This window comes from Netta rufina (genome assembly GCF_964035555.1).
Source record: "Netta rufina genome assembly, chromosome: Z".
Classification (NCBI taxonomy): Eukaryota; Metazoa; Chordata; class Aves; order Anseriformes; family Anatidae; genus Netta; species Netta rufina.
The window spans coordinates 70,463,055-70,486,408 of NC_140126.1; the positions used below are offsets into that span (position 1 = coordinate 70,463,055).

Genomic DNA, 23,354 nt, shown 5'->3' on the forward strand with positions numbered 1-23,354 from the left:
TTCAGTAATTGACTCAAAGTTGTGGAAGCTGATGGCTTACTTTGTTAGAGCTGTCCTCTCTCAAAGTGAAGATATATTGAGTTACACATGCATGGTGAAAAAAGCAGCTGCACACACACACGTCCTACTTCTGTCTAAACAGCTGTCTGCACATCTATCATTCCCAGTAACACCAAAAAAAAAAAAAAAAAAAAAAAGAGAGAAAAAAAAAAAGAAAATGTACTTCTTGCAAGTCTCTGGTGCAAACTCAAATGGGAAACACTGACAGAGTGAAAAGAAGAATTCTATAAAATCTCTAGTGCTGGTGACTTTTAGCTGAACTGGTTAAAATGCTCAGCTTCTCCTGGCCTTCATTTTGCTTCATTTTGCCTTACTAGTCAGATTTGAACCAGATTTCTGGAGGAGACTGTTTTAATGGGAGATGGGAGAGGCCAGTATGATTGCCCTTGGAGGGGAGGGAAGGAGGAGCTTCAATCATTTTTGCTGCTTATCTATCACAGAAGTGATTCCTGAGGACTAATGGCTGCCCATGCTGGTGGTGGCTTCAGACAAGCCTTGTTTCCAGGCTGCCTTCTGCTGCCTTCTGCTGTGTCTTTGTGAGTACATCAGGACTGCAGGAGTCCACGGACCCGGATAGGCTCTGCTCTTTTGCTGCAATTAGCTACAGATTCAGCAGGGATCCTGCAATGACCTTTAGAAAGGGAATGGTGGAACTGTGGAATGGCATTCTGAATGCACTTCTCTGAATTTTGAACATGTGTAATGAAAGTGAGCCTAGAGAAAGCAAGCCTTATCTCAGGAGCAACTTTATTTCATTGTGAGTAGTGAAAAGGGCTGTGCCTCCTGCTTCTTTGGAGGCAGACCATTTGAGCTCTTTGAATAATTCCTATATAGAGTATAGGAACAGATGGTGCAAATGATCTAAAAGCTTAAACGAAAAAAAAAAAACACACAGAAAAAAAAAAAAGGTGAAACCTTGGTCCTGCTTCATCATCGAGAATTTTACCATAAGCTTCACGGGGTCTACTGATATAGTTTCACTGAACCACAGAAAAAGGAAGTACAAGAAATAGAGCAGCATGCTGTAAAATGGATTATTACCTTCAATGGCAAAGGGCTTTCCCACAGTTAGAAGCTTGCAGTCGGCATCTATTGATACTTCATAATCTAAGAGTGCTTTATCCATAATGAAGGCATCAAGTTTCTCTGGATCATTCCTGTATTCAACATCAAAGTCAGAAACAGAATCATTTCACAATCTATGACTCGGTGGTACTCACTGAACATTTATCTATCTAGTTCTCTGGAAGCTTACCAGAGAATGGAAACAGGAACCAGGGACTGCTATTGTCAATGCAAGACTGATTTATATTTGAAGGAGGGAAACAAGCTTGAAAGATACAAACTTCGTGCTTCTAGAACAGGGCAGCAGGGCTATGACTTACATTGCTCCCATGAAACACCTGATCTGAAAAATGGAAAACACTACAACAGGCTAGACTTTGACTCAGCTGAAAGGCAACACACAGCCTTATTGGAAGAAAAGAGCAAAAATTGCTAATACGCTTGTGCTGTCCTGGTTTCTTTGTGATTTTGAAATTTAGGTCATTAGACCAAAACACAGGAAGATAACTCCATACAAAAGTGTTGTTTCCCTTTCTGAGTATGTGGTAAATTAATTCCCTTCACCAGATTAGCTTTTCTCTGTGTTCAGATTTCATGAACACAGGCAATTAGATTTTACTAACGTATTAACAAATTACGAATAATGAGTGTGAGATTAACAAATCTCACACTTGCACAAGTTGATGATAGAAAGGAACAGTTGCACTGCCTGTTTTCATCTGCCGCAGGGGCTGCACCCTCACCCTTGTCACTTGAAAGGCCTGGATATTCTCCTGACGTGAAGTTATACCATGTCATTGATTTCAACTGAATGATTCCAATTTAACCCAAACAAAGAACTGCCATGTATATGAATTTTTATTAGAATGGGCTTGGGAAAAATGTGTAAACAGGAAACAACTTCTGGTGAAAATTCCTCAGGCCATCTGCTATGCAACTTTTGTGTGTAAAATGAATGAAGTATTTCAGGCTTGTTATCTCCTCTTCAGTTTCCTAGCAGAGTGAATCGATTGTATGACCCCAGATTGTTAGACACAAATGTATTTGAAACGTGGGGATATCACAATTCTCTAAAGTAAAATCTGGTGTTTATTACTTTCTACCAGTCTAATGATGCTTTTATTAATTTTAATGACAATTGCTTTAAGGGCTCTCTCTGACAGGCCTTGTCTCCCACTAGCATGGTGAAGATGCTGAGGATCTTCATCCTCGACTTCTGCCTGGAGGGTGAGGATTTTTTTTTCCTGAATGTTTCTCACTGCTTCATTAAGGTCTCCACGAACAGAAACCTGCCAGGAGTAACACATTGCCCATGCTTGATGGCACTCTAGCAGTTAATGCAAAGCACAGCTTCCCCTGGAAATGCTTCAGCTGATTCTGTGTTAGCCTGCCCTCCGAGTATGACTCCATCCAGGTGATTACAAGCTTGCCACACTGCCTTCAATGACTGTTTTATGGGATGAGAGACACTGAAAGTGGGAAGCTCATCACAATCTCACTGCCATGCCAGATCTGCTGTTGCATGTAGAGGCTCACTTAAGATATGCTACTCCATCCGGGGTTGCAGGGACATTGTACCGCCGCATGTACTCGTGCATCTCTGGGAAGCTTTGCCTCACGTAGTCTTCTGCACTGCTTTCTCGCACGGTTCCAAAGCGAAACCCTTGGGATGGGTGGTGGAGCTAAGGAGATGAAATTACAGATTAGCAGAGTCACTTGCCTCCTTCACATACAGGATCTTGGTCTTATTTGTGAATGTTTGTCAGAAATTCTCAGCATAGACCTTTATCTTATGTTTTCCTATGATCTGCTTTCTACATCACAGAAGAGGTATGTAAGGACTTACCAGGTGACTGATTAGCCTGTTTGTGTATTCTCAGGATTTTCTTCATTACATGGAAAACATTTCCTTTGAGACACCAAGAACCCCCAGATCTAGGTGTTTAGTTGTACCATTTGTCCTAAAATGGTGTGTAGTGATGGGACACGGAGTCATGGTTTTAAACTAGAAAAGGGTAAATTTAGATAACATGAAAAAAATTCTTCACTCAGGGCATGGTGAGGCCCTGGCACAGGCTGCCCAGAGAAGCTGTCGCTGCCCCATCCCTGGAGGTGTTTAAGGCCAGGCTGGATGGGGCTTGGAGCAACCTGGTCTGTTGGGAGGGGTCCCTGCCCATGGAAGGTTGGGGTGGACTAGATGAGCTTTAAGGTCCCTTCCAACACAAACCATTCAGATTCTTTGATTCTATAAAAACAGTCAAATTTTCAGCAAGTATCATGACAAGCTTTTAGGCTTGCTAGGATCCAGTGCCTGAGGTTCTGGATAGGCAATAGGGTCTGGATGTATTCTGTCAGAATATCTTTACAGATTCATTGAGGATGACATTTACTCTTCTGCAGAAGGGCAGCACCACCACTTCATTTCTAGAAGCCCAGAAATCATGTTACAGACTGCTGCTGCCTTTGCTGTCATTCACCGCAGTGAAACTAAACACTGAATTGTTGTGGACACAAAAATGCCTCCTGTTGCTGACAGGAGGATGAATACCCTCAGCAAAGCCCAGGGTCTACATTTGATTACCCACCTATACACATACCATTTTTGTACCAGACAAACATGCAATTGTGTGTCCTTTCCTTTTCAAAACCTGCTTCCTGGGTCCACCTCCTGTATCTGTATTACAGTCCTGAGTAGTTTGTCTGATCAGAAATTTCACAGACTGGTGTTTCCATGGTATCATGCTTGTCTTGGGAATACTTAACACTTCATGGGGAAATTCTCAAAGTGCAGCAGCTCAGGCAGTGCCCTCTAGTTTTGCTGAGCACTTCCTTGAGAGGACTGAGTGTTGCCAAGATCATGCTAATTGGAAAGCCTTCAGCAGTGTACCAGCCTCAGAGCACAGGAAGCCAAATAAAGTTAAGGCAGACACACTCTGTTTCCCGGGAAGCTGAAGGTCTCCACAACAGTTTGCAAAGACGATCCCAGCATGGCCATGTTCTGCTTTGCAAAGAGCAAGCAGAGAGGTGTTCTGCCAGTCCATCTGGTTCCCTGCATTATCATTTCTGCAAAGCAGAGCGCACAGCAACACAAAGCTGTACAAAAAAGACCTTCCCCACACTTCTTTTCAATGACCCCACAGATAAAAGAATATTCATAGAACATAAGGATAACAAATGTAGGATGTAAATTCATGATCTTATAGTTCAGTCTGAGAAGGAATAGAGAAAGGTCTTTTGAATGGTATTTTGGTATCCTGGAACCAATGAGTATACTTTATTCCTGGTAAATTTATCTGGAAAGTGGGCAGCTGCTTTTCACATTGTGCTCTGCTGACCTGGTTCTTGTGCTGCAATCCAGAAATAAGACCTGGAGGTAAATGCTTTTGTGTGGGCATGGAGGGAGCCTTAGCATGTTTTTCTCAGGTATCCTGGTCTGGATGACTACAGGATGCACAATGCAGGGCGTATATCCATCAGCAGCTGGCCATAGTGCGTGCTATGCCAGAAGGACCGTGGGCGCAGAGGGAAATGTTCTTGCCTGGAAGTGTGGAAACAGCATTGAAGTGCCAGAAGACATAAATAACAGAGAGCGGTGCTGTGACAATACATCATGGAGCCTTCCAGAACAATGTCAATCCAAACTAGGTCTAGTCTCCAGACATGGATGGTGACCTGCTTAAAGAAGAAGAGGCTCCGTGTACATGGAGCTCTACAACCATCGTGTATATTTGTCTCTACAACCAAAGAAGCTAGTCACCACAATAAGTGTTCATTCTTCAGCTTTTATTTCTTGGCCATTTCAGTGAAGAGACCAGAAACTTCTCTGGGTCTCAACACCGAACCATACTGCTACCTTTCAAGTCAGCTTAGGTGCTTGTTGTGGCATCTGTGGTCCCCCTAGTGATGCCAATTGCAGTGCCACACCTGCTCTGCAGATAAAGACTGCTGATGGAAGATGAAGTCTAACTGAGACTGTCACCAAAGCAACAGATCTAGATAGATTTTTAAGCCTCCACGAAAAAGGCAAGTACAAAGGAAAGAGTTAAGTCCATCTCCATTCAATTTTCTGTCCCAAAAGCCTTATTGAGGACTATTCATGCTTTGCTTTGTGTTGGGCACATTGTCAAATTTCACAACAAATGATGACAACAGTGGAATATGTGTTAGATCAAAGGTCCATCTGGCTTAATATCCTGTCTCTAGCAGCACCATATGCCTTGTGGGATGTCTTGGAAAGACTGTGTAGGGAAGTTATGTAGTGATCCTTTGCATCCTATGCTCTTCCTGCTTCCGGTAATTTGTGTTTTTCTTAAGCATAATTATGTGTCTGCAATTCTATATTTGATGACTCTTGACTCTTTTCTTGAAGGATAAATCTTAATAACGTTCTAATCCTGTATATCTGTTGTGACTTCTGCTTTCTTCTTACTGCTGCTTATTCACATGAGGAAAAGGCTTACTTGCAGCTATACTGAACAGCGGATTAACGACACAAAATGCTGCCAAAAGCAGATATTGGACTACCTGCACTGCCTTCCCTGCCTAATCCACTAAGATTCCTAAGGGTTACTTGCTTCAAGAGAAGATAAAAACTTCAGGATGGAAACAAGACTTCAGTTTTCACTGTTGTGTCACTGTTGCTTTCTTACTTTCTGTAGTCCTCTCTGGGAGAGATTCTGTGAAAAGATGGAAACCACAAATATCTGTATGTTGACAGTACAGGTAAATGTCAGTCTTTGTGTGAGTTTTGCCTTATTAATTGGTCTTTCCTGTTCATCATGCGCTGCTTCTTTTGTGTTTCTTAGATCTTAAGAATTCTGTATTGAAAAGAGTTTTGCCAAAAACAAGTCACACAATCCTAATACTTAGGACTTCAGAGAAATCCTTGAAAACATTAACTCTAAAATAACAGCATTTTAAGAACCACAGTTTGAAGATTCAGGAATTTACTTTTTAAACTGGTGATTTGGTGGAGGCAGTTACTTATTTCTGGTATCAGTAATAGCAAGTATAAAAGCTGTCTCATGGAGAAAAGACAGCAATTCAAATTAGAGGTATTTTTAATATGTGAAGACTGCACTTCTGTCTATATGCTGTTGTGTTTTTTCGTTAAAAACTTAGTCAGTATGAAAGGTGAATAACCATTACAAAGCAGGTAATGGGCACCAGGAACTGCTAACAATTTTTGCATCTGTAGAGTAGCAGGAGATTTGCTGGTGATGCAAGTATGATTAAAATAAACAAACACAAAGGCTGCAAATCCATCTCCAGGCGGTGGCAAGAGCCATCCTTGCTCTCATTTTAAATAACCTTTCAAGGTGCCTCCAAAATCATGTATCTAATGCTGTAAAAAGTCAAAAGAACAGGGTTTGTTCTATCCTAGAGAGGAGCTTTCAGCCTTTTTGGGAGACAAGTTGGTCCCGATGTGACAAAGCATTGAAAAAGTTATAGAGGTTATATAGGTACAGGTGATCTCTCTCTCTTTATTCATCTCTTTAACTGCCAGACCTCCCTTCTGAAGGCCTGGGAGAAAAGGAAATCACTCATTTTCTAAAAGGGTCATTGCTCCTAACTGCAACAGGTCCTCAGCCAGAAGGCTGACTCTGTGCACTTCTAAGTAGCCTCTCCAACACAGTGCATGGGAATTGAGCATTGCTGCAGTGCATGGGGCTCATTGCTGTTTAACCAGACATTTGAGTATTAGCCAGCGAGGCCACCACAGCACACCACTCAGCAAAGTACAGTGCTGAGCTATGGACTGGGAGAAGCAGGAGGGCACCACCGGGAGCTGCCGGAGGACAGAGCAGAGCCCAGGCATGCTCACCCCCTGGAAGGACCTGGGTGCATGCATCATGGTTGAAAACTGAGGGGGCCAGTTTGTAGCCTTTCAGGTGTTATCACGATTGTTTTTTAAAACCGTCTCCCCTGTCTACTGTGAGATAGCTGGTGCACATGAAGTTATGATGCACGTGGAGGCCTCCCGTTTGGATCTGGGTTAGCATGTGGGGCCAGCTCAAGAAAGAAGAAATGGATGTAGTGCCAGACGGGACTGATCACTTATCTTCTTCAGTCAGCACTCTGACTTCACATATGCAGGGCTGTGAAATGCTAAGACTAAAGGATCTTGTGGCACAGGTCTGCGAGTGATTCAGGAAGATAACCAATCTTCTCTGAAGAAAGAAATCGTGGAAGGCCTACAACATGCTCCTGGGAAGAGCAGGGCAAAGGTGCAGAAGAAAAGCTAAAGACCTCTGGAAAGTAAGTATGCTTTCTGTAATTAGGGTACCAAGGCTGTCCCTGTGGTCTCTGAGGACATATCTAAAGTGGGATGAATATGCTGGTGTTCCTAAGGGAAAGTCTCACTGTGTAAGAAAACATGGTATCCAGGGTAGGGGCAGTGGTTCAAGGTGCTGAGAAGGTGAAGTGTTAGTTGAATCACTTGAGCACTGAGGCTCAGGTCACTCAGAGGTTAAGGAAACTCCAGAGTTCTGCAGAACACCCATCCTCTCTGAAAGTGCCAGGAAAAGCTTCGGGACTTCTCTGAGTCTTCTGTACTTTGTATAGCATTGTGCTACTAGACAAACAATGTTTGGGAAACAAATTTGCTGAAAGCAAATGCTGCAGACACCATTTCCATTGGCATGCCACCTTACTTCTGGATCTTCTTGGTTTCTGTCTTCTGTTGTTAAAACATCTGCTGAGTGGGAAGTGGAGAGCTAGTGTTTTATTTGGGAGGAAGATGTTGAGAAGAATTGGGTATGTGCATACATCTATGCCTTGGGGTGCCAATTATGCATGAAAATACCAATGTGATAAAACCACAGGAGCAGAAACAGAAAAATAAAATCCTAAATGTCAGGGATTTGAATTACTTGGCACATTCCAGTTTATGTAATACAGTGCCACTGCATTCAGTACCGTCAGCTAGGCTGAGATCACCTAGACTCAGACCTGAAAATACTTAGGCATAGAAATGTCCTGTGCAAGTTGGGATTTAAAGCTGAAAATGCACAAGATGCTACTAGGAGTTAACCTCCAAAGTTGGCTGTTGTGTTTGGGGATCTTTCTGGCAGATTCTGGCTTCTGAATAAACTTTCAGAACTTTCACTGCTGAGAAACTAGGTTTGTCTCAAAGACTTTTCCCCCTTGGTGCTCTGGTTGCTGTCTCTACTATCATTCTGAGGTTTGCATCGCATTTGGTTGTCGTGTATTCCTGCAGTGTGTAGGAAACCTAGGTGTTCAGAATATAAATACAGTGAAAAGATGATCTCAGTTCCAAAAAGACTGGCAGTAGAGTAGGGGCAGTGAAACTACTCAGTGAGAAGAACAATTTTTTCTTGTAGAAGTTCTCTGTCACATCTTCATGGTCCTCCTGAGTAAATAGCTCTCTGCATTTCTACGTGAATAAGGAGAAGTTGAACAGGGAGTGACTAGCTGATCGCAATGCATCCACTGTATTTATGGATACTTTCACAGAAGCCTATCACTGAGGCAGGAGATACCGGGCTGCGTGTCCAGAGTACTTAATGAATGAAGCATTGTGGGGTGTCAAAATGACAGGAGTTATGCTGAAGCATGAACTGGCCTGGTGGACTTGCTGAAGTGAGGTTTGGCTTTGCTTCCTTCTGATCCTGTGGAGTTTGAGCTTGCAGGGAATGCTGAAGAGATAAGGAAGTTCTAAGCAGAGAAACTGTAAGGAAGTGGAATTATGGCTATTTTCTATAAGCAGATAAATCAACATACCCATAAATGACTGAATTCTAGGCAATTTTTCCCCAGTACTTGACTGATGGGGTGCAGTAACTGTCTCAATGAATTTGATTCAAGACCATTTTGTGCACACTGATAGCTGGTTTAAGAAAGACTGGTCCTGGGACTGTTTCTAATCAGCATCTCAAATCATGATCATGACTTCACCATTCATTCAGCTAGCCTCTCCTTTCCTCACCTCCACAGAAGGGGCAACCCAGTATGCAGTGAGTTGCAGTGGCAGTGACTGCACGCTGCAGTGGTGGATGCAGAGGTAACACGGATTCAGCTTTTACCACAACCCACGATACTGTGTTTTAATTTTAATAGGGTATAGAAAGGGTGAACAAGTCTGAAAACACTTTCATAAGTTTTACAAAAACCTTAGAGGAAAAAATATTCTGAAAAGGTTTCATTAGTTCTGCCCCGTGCTATTATTGGTTACCTGGTGTAATACTGAGTGTAGTGTTTAATGGTCACCCCACATATCAGCAAGCAGGCTGCTGGAGCCAGCACGATCTTTGCCAGGCAACTGCTGCAGACTCTGGAAGAAATGTTCAGTTTTGGTTGTTAACTGCTGGAGTGTGGTGGCATTAAGTGGTCTGTTCTGCTGTGAAGGGCTGACATGCTTTTAGAGTCTGTTTTGCAATGAGCCTTTATGAATCAGTAGCTTTTTATTTTGCCTTCCTTAACCTAAACTTTTAAGTGGTCACCTACCTGCTAATAGATTTCTCATGGCCCACTGATAGAGGAAATTCAATTGCTAATACCAAGCAAAGTTTCAGGGTAAAAAGAACAAAACAAAAAAAATTAAAAACAAAGTAGAACTATGTTCATGGGCTTTTCCCAAGTTATCTGCAAGAATTTTTGAAAGCTAAACTCTTGTGAATATTTATGGGGTGCAGAGAAGGATGAAAGAAAAGAAAATTATTCATAGTGAAGCAGATGAATTTCAAATTTTAGCAGATGAAAATTCACAGCTGAACTTCTGGAAGTGAAAGCTTTGTTCAAAAGCTGTCCCATGTGTTCAGTCTTGGGATGTGGAGATGTTCCCAGGGACTCCAGGAGATGGTGCATGCAGGATACATCTGAAAGCTCGCTTTCCTTTCTCTATTGCAAGAAGTGTCAGTGGAGCTGATTATTGGCTTGCCAGGATAATGTCAGATTTTGTTAAAATCCTGTCACTTAGAATCCAACTCAGCTAGGTCATTAGTTGGCATAAATCTTTACAGCTGCATTGAAGTCAATGAGCAGTTTCAATCTGGGAACCAATGCACAGTCCAGTACTGAGAGTTTATTCTTCTGTATTTCAACCTAAGTGTGTATGAAAAAAATCTAAGATATCTCTTTAAAAATACAAAGCTTCTTTACTGATACTCCTTGTGTGACTGCTAAGAATTAATTAAAAACTGCTTTGCTCCTCTGTGTGCCACAGAAGCTGCATTGCTAAGGGGTGAAACTGGGCACTCTGGTCTGCAAAGGTATTAATTTCCAAGGATTGTTTTGCTGATTGAGATGCTGGGCAGTGTCTTAGTCCAATAAGATTTGTAAGAACAGAATGGTGGTGAATATAAACTTCAGGGTGTGCTTATCTCTGTTTTTAATAGCACTTTTTTTCTGGACAGAGGGATCCTTCAGCTGGGATTTATTCTAGGAGAGTTGAGAACCGCAAGACAGTATGTGTAATAGTTACAGGCAAAATTGATAGACTAAAGGGAAAAACAGGGATGTAATTCCCAACAGAAAATAGATCACTGGTTCCAGATGTACTTCAGCAGCACAAAGCAGCCATAGAAATGCTCCGGACTGTCACTTCATACGGTGTTCTTCCACCTCCCACCTGTAAACAGGGCTAATGCTGCTTTAAGGTGAAGTCCTTTCCAAATCAGAAGCGAAAGAGAGCTGCTTGGCTGTATACGTGTTTGGTATCAAAGATGCATGGGAATTTTCTGGTTAAATAGTCCCTCCTGGCCTTCCATCCTGGGTTTCAGGTTTGCTGATGAAAAACTGCCAAAGAGCTCTTTAGTATCAGCCAAGGTATGGAAGGGGACACCTAATATTACAGCAGCATATCATGGAGGTAGCTTCCTCACCCCCAAGCTTCAAAACAAATGTCTTTCAAATCATTTTTCTTACAAAATCTTTCTGCTCCAGCTGTTGCTGGTCAATCAGGGCCATCCTGCCAGTCCTCCTGCCCTCTGGCACTTGTCCCCCAGGTGCCAGAGCATGAACGCTGTCCTCTACAGTGGCACTGCCTAAACTTGGAGGGTAGGGGTTGTGCTCTGTAGCTTGTGGGAAAAGAACAGGCAGCAGTTTCATGTTGCAAATGGGTCACTAGTTACAAGAAATTAATGTGATTAGCACTTTGCCTGTAGGGACACCAGAGCTTTCCAATCACTGACTGTGGAACTGTCTACCAGCACAACTCTGATTTCTCAAAAATGTTATCTGCTATCTTTTTTCTAAAGCACCAAATGACAGTAAATCAGAGGGAGTCCTTAGTTATCAGTACATACATTGTTGAAACTAAATGTTTTGGGCTTTTGTTTTTCTTCTTGGAATCAATTTTGAACAATGAAGCATGTGTGAAGCACAAAGACTAAAAGAAAAATGATGGGGTCATTTAGATGCCTTGGCCTCTTGAAAGGCCTCAGTGAAATATGGACAACACTACTTGACTTTACCTGGTGTTCAGTCAAATCTCATTGTATTCAGTGAGAACTATGATTCTTTCCAGGCGGCTTGACCTCTTGGCATCCCTGAAATCCAGCAGTGCTGGTGCTGACTGAGGACTTCTATCATTAGGAACTGCTGGTACCCAGGTGTGTTTTTATAGATCACAATGGCCGTGAACACTAATAAATTTCCTTCATGCTGCTAAGTCAGCTGTACAATGATCCTCCATCTGCCAGGAGATAAGATCAACCTTATGTGTCTTCTCTGTCCTCTGTTCTTTGCCAATTACTTCAGCAGCACCTTCTCCTCATCTTCATCTGCTTGCTTTATTTCTTGCAGGGGTCTCAGCCTCATCTACAATGCAGCTGCTTTTTCCAGTGATGGGCTCGCTTTCATTGACATGACATACAGGTACATTGCAGCTTGAGAGTAAGAAACTGATGTGAAGATGGCTGGGAAAATCCTAGAAGACATTCTTCTGGTGCTGAAAGATTAACCTTCATGATGTTCTTCAAGAGAAATGAAGACAGCAGGACTTCCTCTCTTCCACCCTGTTGCCTATCTGCTTTGGATCAAACAGCAAGGTGAGGTAAGGAGTACTCAAGACAGTGGGTGACAGAACAAATCACTCTATGTAGAGGAAGACCTGGAGCAGCAGGGGATAATAGACAAAGATACCACAAGGATGATTGTTGGTAAAAAGGCACAAAAAATAGGTTTTGAAGAGAAAGGAAACTCGATTTGGAGAATGGGGCTGTCTGATATGTTGGATATCAACACGGAAAAAAATCCAAACCATCCACATTCTGAATCTTCAAAGCCATAACTTTAGGAGAAATCTTTAACAAGGTGATAGGGAAGCTAAACAAGTTAAGTCTTCACCACCATAAACTGCACAGGGGAGATAAAGAAGCCGAGATTTGACCTCCATACATTGCAGGCATGCCCTTCATGCACATATGAGATTAGTCTGCAATGCCTGTTCTTCATTCCGACTCTTCAGTTTCATACTTAATTTCTCTTTCATTTGATATTTTTTTCATTTTGTCTGGTCTCCATGACATAAAAAGTCCTCCTGAGTTCAAATCCTTCACTGACTTATTAATACTCAGAAAGGCACCACACACTAATTAGCAGGCTGTGATGCTGTCAGTCATGACCTTCCCGTGTCCAGTAACTTCCCGCACAGAAATTTATGCTCTCTAGACATTGCAGCCAACTTCTTGTAACTCTGAAAATAAATGAATCATGCAGTCCTGGACTGATAAAAAACCCCATGGGAGCAATAAGATTTCTGTTAACTCCTCTGAGGTTGTTGATTGTTTTTTGTCATACAATTTAATGCATTTAATGCATATTTAAATAGTTGCTGTTTCATTATATATTTAATACATAGCAGTATAAGTAGCACTCTTGATAATGATTCCTCTTAGGCTGATGCAGTGAAAGACCACAGCAGAATTTAAGTGCATTTGCGTTGGTGTAATTCTTACAAGACTTCTTTTTTTCAGGAAGAAAATTTATCAATAAACACATAACAGTTATGACCTCGCTCTAAAGCTTGTTGGACTCAGAGGAAAATCTCATTAAATGCAATATTGTTTGGCTCATGCCTCTAACTGTGAAAAAGGCCTATAAAGTGGCTGAAGCTTTCCTTTTCTGTGGTTTGATATTGCTAAATCTCATCTGCAGTTACTCACCAGTTGGTATTTCTGGATTGTTTTAACACTACATGTAACAATGAGTTTTCAGCTGATACAATCATAACCATAAAGCTTCTAAATTAACTTAGATTTTCATAAATCAAGATGTGAGACTTTGCACCCTCGCATTTTACATTTTAAATTTAGAAATGAAAAACTAGGTGATTGTAAACATTGAATTCCTGAATAACAATATCTCAGTAATCTTGTTTGGATTATTCAAAGTGCTTAGTCTTGTAATAAACAGATGGACAGCTCATAAAAGCAGGTGTTCTGGTGGCACGGCAGTGGATTGAAGATTGCTGGGAGAGAGCATCAGATATTTCTGAGGATTAATTCCAAAGCACGCCAAGGTGTCTGGAAGGACATGCCAGATGGGGCTTGTCAGAGTGATTGTGGGTGTCCAGTGTATTCTTTGGGGACTCTATATCATTTGCGAGATATGCTCCATCGTCATTGTGCATGAAGGAGAGAAGCAGACAGTTTCAGGGTCTGAGTGATCTCATCCCAAAGCGTCTTCAACAGAGGACTCAGCCAGATGTGCCTGCCTCTCCCAACTAATCATGAAAGCATACTAGACTAAGTAAATCACCTGCAATGTCTCCACTGTGGACATGTGAAGTTAGGTGAGATAACACAAGAAAATTAACTGATGGTGGGATTCACAGGCAAGCACAGCACTTTTTGCTAAATGAGTCTCTATAGGCATGATATTTAATATCAAATTACAATGTGGAGAGTAACTTTGCCATTGTAATAGTGTTTGGAAGACAAAGTTATCCAGACAGATCAACATATAGCCATGCTAAATTAACAGACATAGATGCTAGATGCTAAGCGAATACTCAGTTTGGCAAAGAAGAGCTTACAGCTGATACATCTGTGACAATGGTAGGGTAACGCCTAAAAAGCTTGTTACATGGTGGAAGGCATGACACCTTTATTAGCAGAAAGAGAGGCCAGGTGATGGATCACCTCCTGGAAAGTCTGTCCAGCCCTTCAGCTTCTGCTGCTGTATGCTTTCTTGTTGGCATGTTTGAAATGAGTCTTCGGTCCTCTGGGCTTCCACAGTCATTCTGCCTCAAGTTATCTGGACAACTCAATATGCTCCTGACTTTTACTGTGCATTTCCAACGTAGAATATTGCATTAGAAGCCTGCAAGCAAAGTCCCTGCTTCAAAACTTGCTACTGACAACCCCTGCTCCCTGGGGAGAGCCTGTACACCAGAACTTCATTTGGGGATTTGACAGTGAGGAGTCATACTGGATCCAGGCCTTATTCTAAAGAGTTGCTGGGCAAAGAAAGGCGCTGTGACTGCCTATGTACTTACAGAAAATCTCTTTTCCCTGCCCGTGGCACCGAGACCCAGATCACGCACACGCAGATGGTATTCCTTTATGGAAACCATTCCAGAAACTAAGATGTAAAATATCTGGGCTTGTCACAAGACTGAATAAATGACACAACAGCCATAAGAATACATGATTATGAAGCAGCCTGGCAGCAAATTCTTTTTTTTCTACCCAGAGCCCCTTGCTTATCATTGTTCCCCTTCTCTGCTCCACCCGTGCCTGCCGGCTGCGTACTCAGCGTGCTGCTGTTGGTCTGTAATGCAGTCACAGAGAAACGAATGCCTGTCAGCAAGGGAACAGACAGCAGTCAGACTCATCTGTCCCCCTCTGCATACCTCGGTGCTGCTCCAGCAGCAGTCAGTTTTAATGTGTTACCTTCTGCAACCCGGTCTTGCCGCTGTGGAAATGTGCACTGGCACCAGCGAAGGATAAAAACGTTGGGCAGTGGGTGGCTTCTTCAGCTGAGACTGATCACAACGTCAGGGGCCTAAGGAGCTATGAAATAAACAAGGTGGTAAGCAGATGGGGGAGATGTCAGGAATCATGCCAGTTGCCTTCCAGGCCGTGACAGGTAGGCAGGACAAACGACCAGACCAGCTCAAAGGCAGCCTGCTGGTTTGCGTGCTTGTAGGCTGAAAAACAGAGCTTGTACAGAAGTTGAGTTTATGCAACAGATACACAGTCTGCCAAGCAGTCTGAAGAAGAGGAATGCCATATATTTTTTTGTTCATCCAACAATGTGACATTAGAAGAACAATTGAAATAAGCACCTGGGATTCAGATGAGAGAAGGGATGAAAGCAGTATAAAATGATCCAAATAAAATGCTTTTCTCTATCTTCTATATGCAAGCAAGCTTTTAAATTTATTTGCCACATGGTGTTGAAGGTGGTCTGCTGCTTCAGGTGGGGGATCAAGGCACTGCAGCAACTTTCACCTGGATAAACAGCACGTTCAGCCCTGCAGCTGTCTTCTTCTGCTCAAACAGCAGCCTGAAAATGTATTCAAGTGAACGTTTCTTCCCCAAAATACGTCTGCTGGTTTGCACTGGGAAGAGATGATGGTCTAAATTGTGTAAGATTTGCAGGTCTGGTTGAGAGATCCGTAAGATCTCTGTTGACTTCATTTTCTGTTATTTCTAATGAAGAGGTTGTAACTTTGAGGCTCCAGCAGCACAGAAGGACCATGTCTCCTTTGCACAGCTATACCGAGCACTTGCTAAACACTGTACTGCTCGGTCCAATTAAACATCACTGCTGTAATCTGTGTTTTTCTAGAAAGGCAGATGTTGTTTATCTTTAAGCAGAAAAGAAAGATTATATATACTCCTGGAAATATTGACTTTAGATATCAGGTTTCTCATCTTGACAAAGACTTTCAGTTTTTCCCAACTTGCCTTCTCTTCTGACTGCTTTCAGTCTCAGATGGGATTTTTTGTTTGTGGCTGCCAGCTTAAAGAAATTGTATGTTTTACATCAACTCAAGAAGGTTGCTCATCTATTTTGGGCTTTGTTTTTTAAATACTTTTCAAAAGCACAGTACAAAGGCATACCTATATAGAGAGCAGTAGGAGAATGTTTAAAAGCACATTGATATTAAAAAGATTATTTTTGCATCTTGTTGCCATCTTTTTCAAAAAAAAAAAAAAAAAAAAAAAAGAGGCAAGCAGATCTGAAAAAGAGAAAAATATTCAAATCACATACAAATTATTTTAAGGAACTAGAACTAACTAAACTCGTGGGTGTACTTCTAAAACTGTTGTGCTGCAAACATCTCCTAAGCCTAAGCTTTACACATCAGAGAGCACTTTGCAAAGGTACAGCCCAGGCTTTGTGTGAGAAGAGGTTAAAACAGTGCATTTACTATTGTAACTGCTCTTACACACTAAGACTTCAGAGGCAAATGCGTGAATGAAATACCTGGAACTATTTTGCAGTTCATGTCACATCAGGTGATCTTGTCCCATAAAATCTACTTGTTTTATTCCTACATTGGTAACTGTTCAGACGCTGAGCTTTGTTTCATGAAGCAGAGAAATGGCTGTCTTGAGAAGGCTGATAATGCCACTGATTTACTGGGATCACTGAGCTGATTAACCCCAAACCATCAGTCAATGTTGTTTTTATTCAGGCCTAGGACCCATGTTTTCAGTTCCCAGTATGCTTCAATACTCTGTGACCAATTTTGTAACCTGATGGAGAAGTTTTACCATGCAGCTTTAAAATAATTTCATCTTCTTAAAATTGCAGAAATTTCCCAATATCTCTCTTAGGAACTCTATGTGTGGTCACAATAATGATGCAGAAAAATAGGATGTAATCTGATGTGATTTGATTTGATGAAGGTAATGCTCATGCAAAGAGCAGGACTAACTTAATTTTCAAGTCCATGTTATGGCTTATACAACAATGACTGAAAGGCTCTCATTTACTCACTCAGAATGCTCTGAATAAAACATATACATGATTTCAGCAGTTTTGAGGCTTAGTGAACTTACGGATGTAGAATATGTAACATTTTTCTGGGAGGAAAAAGGGGGATTATTAATAGAAACTTGGTTTAAGTCATAGATCAGAAGGCCTTAGGCCAACCACAGAAAACTTTGTTTTGTTTAAAATATTACTGAAAGAAAGGATCTAGATTATGTTGGAAAAAGTGAGTCAGAATTCGTACTCACAAAATCAAAACTGAATGGTCATCAGTCTGAATGCAAAATACCACTAACATAGAAGAGAGACATATATACCCTTTAATTTCAAAATTTATGAAAGTAAAATAAATGATCAGTTCTTGCATTCTTGAGGCGACTTATTCTAGTGGTACAATGTTGTATTTAGTTCAACTACCTGAGACCAGTGGGAGGCAGTTTCATAGCTATGTACCAGCAGTTAAGTCATGAGTATAAAATTGTTAACAATACCATGAATCATGCTTTTGCTGGAGAAAGCACCAAACAAACAAGGAAAATTTGCTGTTGTCATCCTGCTCCCTAGACGCAATTGAAGAAGATGCCTGCTCTTGTGTCACCTGCAGCCTTTAACTCTTTGCATAAACCCTTCTGCTCTCTTTTATTCATGATCATTACTTTGTGGCAAATAAAATCAGTCTTTTAAAATTGTTGGACTGGGGAATTTGGCTGAGACTTAAATTCCATCCAAAATTTGCTTCACACCCCCCCCCTTGGGATTGAGGGAGAGAGCAGGTGTGAACAATCCTGATTTTGCATTTTTCCTTGCCTTCCCACTATGTTTTTCTGAGCTATTTGCAAACAAGTTGTCTACTACATAATCCATTCCCTCCAGTGTACATTTCCCAGTATGACATTGCAAATCAAATGTTTGACTACTCATGAAGTGAATCCCACTGTTTTGATGCAGAAGGTAGAATTTTTCAAACAATTTCTGTTCTTCTCCATTTCATTTAGCATTCATGGGGAATTTTGCCAGTAATGCCCTTGTAAGTACTGTTAGGACCTCTGAAATACTAACAAAACCCTACCTAGAACACCAGTGGTTTTGTATCCATGCTGTGTGCATGGTTGAATAAATCACCAAATCAGCCAACTGATCAAAACTGCAGCCAAAGAGACTTTGGAACTGAAATCTAACCCTGAATCTGCATATAGAAGCCACTTATCATCTCTGCAGTGAGTAAAAACAAAATCCTTGACCACCTTCCTTACCACAGATCTTTGAAATGAACCCCTACGCTTCTGTGGATATTTAAAGATCTCTCAGTGGATGTTTCTACTGAAATGACATGAGATGATCATTAACTGTAGTGTAACTGCTCTTTTGCAGACAGGTTGCTTTCTGATTTTATTAGAAACCATAAACTGTGCAGCAGTGAGTTTCAACTAGGAAGAAGAAAAGGCTGAGTTAATAACAATAGACATGCTTTACCTTTGGGTCATGTATTCCAGAAAGCTCTTCATAGATTTTCTCTCCTACCATGACAGCAGCTAGGTTGGCTGTGTATGTGGACAAACAAAACAGACAGAAAATAGCCCATAGATTCATTAAAAATCTTCCAGTCCAGCACTTGGGAGGTTTGATGGCAGCTGTTCTTCCAAACAAGATCGCATAGCAGACATTGAGAGCAGATGAGAAAGAGAAGACTTTGTTCCTGTTCCTTCCCTTGGGGGTCATCCCAAAAGGACTTTTCCATTCATATAAGGTGAGGAATATAGCTGTGATGTGCAATGCGACAAATATCCCCAGCCACATAGTCCAGTGAAGTGGCCACATAAAGGCTCCAATTGGAGCCGCGGTGTCTTTGGTCCTAACCAATATACCCAAGCTGGTTGAAAAGAAAGGGCTGGTGAAATCAATCACTTGGCTGCGGGCAGTGTTAATGCTAAAGGATGTCACTGCCATATGAGCTGTCCCAGAAAGAAGGTCTCCCACCAGTCCTGTCCAGTGGCCGTTCTTCCAGGCTCCATACTTTCCATCACCGACAATATATAAATCAAAATCAAAGTTCATATCCTCAGCCAGTTTCTCCAGCAGGTCAATGCAGTAGCCATAGCAGCATTTCTTCAGCTCAATGGGAACGGTGTCATTTCCTCCTTGAAGGGTTTCAAACAGGTTATCCAGCACAGCTGAGTCATTGGTCAAAGGATCTAAGCACAGCTGCCCTGCTGGGCAAAGACCTTCATCATCTACATCTCTTGTAAAGACAAATGGATGCTCAATGAGAGTTACCACTCTGAGGTGCAACCGGGTGGGGTGTTGCATGTGATTTTTATGTCTCTGGGTTTGTTCTGGCCATATCCCATAGTCCATGACTATCTTTCCTTCTTGCCAGCTCCCCAGACGAGTCCACATTGGATTCCCAACAGGGTCATGCTGCAGATTCCAGATGAAGAAGTTGTTTTCTGAGCTAACAACGGAGGAGCCTTTCACCTTAATGTGGCCACTGAGGCCATCAAATGTTGTGTTGGCTAAAAACCTGTTGCGGGGAGAAAGCAGAGAAATCAGAAGCAGACATGTCAAGCCATATGCAGACACCATGAATTTATGTTCAAAGGACTAGATAAGGAAATCCAGTTGAACACCTAGATAATTCATAGCTTTCCTATAGCACAATGAATAAGCCACTTAATTTATGATTAAAGTAACTGGGAATACTCTATCTCCTGCATATTTTATGTACTGTAAATGGAAACTCTTCAGAAACGATATTCTATTTACCTATTAGAAAAAAAAGAGTGACAATTTACTTTTTTTTTTTTTTCAGTTATCTTTCCTCCATAAGAAAATGAAACATGGGTTAATTCTCTGCTGAACTCTCCAGATCAGTGTCAGTTTCTTAGACAAAAATATGTAAGAAAATGGAAGAATAGAAATGATGAAATGTCCTTCCAAGAAAAATCTTATAATTTCAGTAAGATCTAGTTTATGTAATAGAGGCTACTGAAGCGCTGTCAACAGATTTCAAGCACTCTGAAGTGAACCAATCTGGATTTTAAAATGCAGATTTGGTATTGGCAAGCCGCTTCAGAATGGGGAAAGGGATTCAGTGAAAGAAGATGGCCCTAGAACAGGCAGATTTAATTCTTTAAAACAATAAAATATCTTCAAAAGCAATGTTCTTACAGGTGAGATTTTGACCTACCTGCTCTCATTAAGTGTCCCAGTTTTGCACTGTGCATTTTGCATTAAGGTTTTTGGACTTTTGCTACCCCAGATATTCAGAGTAAACTTAACTATTTCATTTATATTGGGCTCGCAATGTTTGCTAGTAGTTGTCACCACTTTATGTAGAATGCAGCTTCTGCTAACTCATTATACAAGATGCTAACATGACATGGATAAAAGAGCAGGGAACTGAATGGGAACATGACCAGCTGAACTGCTCTCCTTTAATGAGAAAGCCTCTGTGCATTTCATAGGGGCTGTAGAGGGGCACTACTTAGACTATACAAGTCTTAGTAGAGTGATTCCATTAGAAACAACTGAGTTAAATTGCTGCTAATATGGTGTAAGGTAAGTGAAGCAAATATTTTTTCAGTAAGAAGCATTCAGAAGACAGACTATTTAGCTGTCATAGTAGAATATAACACGTCACATTAGCTCTGGGAATTGGATGAAAGTGAGTATTGAAAGAAGTATAAAGGCTAAAGTTGTCATTCCAGTCTCAATAGACAAGACATAACCTTTAAGTGGTGTTAATTGTTTATCAATAGCTAGAGGGGGAAAAAAACTAACCTGAAATTGATTCAAAAAGGATAAATACGTAGCAACTGTTTGTGCATGCATGCTTCTGACTGGACTGCAGCCTTTGTTTTGATGACTTCTGGTGAATTTTGACAGATTTTCAGCAGTCAAAACTGTATATGAGTTCAGATCATATAATTTTTTTTGCCCTCAGCAAAGAGTAAATTTAAGAAACTGAACGATATAGTTTTGAGTGCTAGTTGTGTGAGAACCTTTTAGAGATGGCTCTGAAACTCTTCTTATGCAGCCTATTTTGAGTGTGTTGAGTTTGGAGAAAGATTACACAGCCAACACGGTCAAAAGCTACTGTACATGTGTTACTTGAGTCTGAGAATTATGCCTAAAAATGCATGTAGGTGTTTGTATACAGGACTGATACATAAATATGAATCACATTTTAAAAATCTTTACCATTTAGTCTAGTGTTAGCTAAATGACACTGCAACTTCATTAACCAGTGGTCTCTGCCATTGTTTGACTGGTGCTTTCCTCCCAGCCTGCGTTTTGTATTTAACTGTGTTTGTGCATGCTCATGCATGTAAAACATTATCAAGACACCATCTACAGAAGAAGGCAATCCCAAGCACTAAAGAAGGGTTTACGTAGCCATTAACTTTTCTGTTTTCTCTCTCCTTCTCATTCTTTGTAAAAAAAATGAGCTATTTCCTCCTAACAAGCCTTACTGGGTTTATATGCTGAGGTCATCACTATGACAATAACTGAATGTGTAGATGTGCCTGTGCATAAAATTATGAAAGAAATAGTGTTGAAAATAGTGCTAGCAATTCACAAAATGCCAAAATTGAGGGAGACAAATTCCCAAGGGGAATAAATTAGCAAAGTTCTGATGGATTTGGGCCCACATTTTCATTGCAGCAGCATAACCTGGATATTAGAAAGCTGCAGACCTGGTGTTTTGGGAGTAGATGAAGCTATGGAATAATGCCTTAGATTTATTTTCTACAGGTAGGATGAGAACAGTGAAATTTATGCACTGTGTTCTCTGACTTTCAGTGTAGAAATAAGCGTGCCCATGAGAGTAAACCAAGCACTCGGTACCTGTCCTGTAGTTGAATTGTGTTAGAAGCATTTACCTGAGAGATTTAGTAGCATTTAAATGTATGACTTTGCTACCTTATCGAGGTAGTGGCTTACTTTTGCAACTCATTTGCGTGTTACATATTTTTGGTAGTGACAGGACATTAATCAAAATAAATGAGGGGAACCATGTGGGAGATACATTTTAACAACACGTTGTTATATATGCGAGTGGCTATGGCTGCTAATCATTTTCATATGCTGTATGCAGTACTACTGAAACTCATGCCAGGGGCTTCATGGAAAAACTCAGTAACTTACAAAATAGGTAAGAGGATGTGACTACATTATTTAGGGCAGCAGTATCTAGTATGAAAATTTGTGGAGTTGCAAGTGTTGAGTATTACACAGACACATTGGAAATTCCAGAACTGGTCCTTTTCAGTAGGGCTATGGACAGATTTTTAAGGAAAGACTATGTGTACAGGTTTCAAAAGGTGAAGGGACAGATCCTCAATTGATTAATTTCCTTGATGTGTCATTATCTGTGAGTTGATGATCACACGGGCAGGCTGATTGCTGTCTCAAAGCTTTACTAGCATCTCCTCAGTTTGACCAAGCAGTCTGAAGTGTGCCAGCTGCTCTTTTCACCTTTATTCCTGTTTTTAATGTGCTTTGCTGTAAGAATTGCTCATTACAACTTCAATAGTACTACCACAATCCAGAAGAGACATCTTTGTAGTACTTTTAAGAATGACTTAATTTAACAATTTCATTTTCTCTCAAGCTTGATGGCTTGGCCATTCTATATCTTTCTTAGAAAATTTACCAGAAAGTAAGAGTCAGAACAGGCAGGCAAATAGCAGGCTGGTGAAATTACCCAAGAAGGCAAATTAAAGATGTAAGTCTAGTTCAAGCTATAAAGACAAGATGAGGCTTTGAAATTTTAGTATCTCATTCTGCCAAAAAGGATGCTCCCATGAGCAGACAGGAATGGATGAAGGAATCAACCTTGTCATGAGAGAAATTAAGGATGGAGATTTACAGCAGCACAGTCTTTAACTGTGTGTATCTCCATATCAATACCTATATCAATAAAAACATGTTTTGCCATGGAGAAGATCTTGTCCTCATTCACCATCATTATTCTGTTCTCAGGTGGCATTTAAATGTCTCCAATGCCAGAGTACAAGCACAGCATTGGCCACAAAAGCCCAGGTGCCAGGCGGGCCAGCCTGTGGGCCTGATGCTTCTCTGCACGCGGCAGCCATGGTGGTGAAGACCTGTACCTCTCCATCCCCACCACCGCAGCCCCAAGGCTATGTATTGAAGTACGTGGATCAGCTCAGGAAGAGAAATGCACACGTAAATGCACACGTAAATAAATACTCAGTTATGCACCAGATAAAAATTTTAACTTTTGAGGGGCTCTGATCGCCTAAAAGCAACTGTGAAATTGAGAGGGTTGGTCGCTGTTGAGATGCTCATCAGTG

The 23,354-nt window shown here is 41.1% G+C and overlaps 1 protein-coding gene across 1 annotated transcript in view; it reads right to left on the minus strand.

Annotated features, from left to right (window-relative positions):
* Nucleotides 1-23,354, minus strand: part of GRIN3A (glutamate ionotropic receptor NMDA type subunit 3A) — a gene marked incomplete at both ends in the record, with an annotated part of 70,789 nt that overhangs the window by 14,684 nt on the left and 32,751 nt on the right. The window contains 3 exons of the mRNA XM_084305157.1: nucleotides 1,102-1,217; nucleotides 2,662-2,807; nucleotides 18,508-19,555. Coding sequence (XP_084161283.1) covers nucleotides 1,102-1,217; nucleotides 2,662-2,807; nucleotides 18,508-19,555 — 1,310 coding nt within the window. The remainder of the gene's footprint in view (nucleotides 1-1,101; nucleotides 1,218-2,661; nucleotides 2,808-18,507; nucleotides 19,556-23,354) is intronic.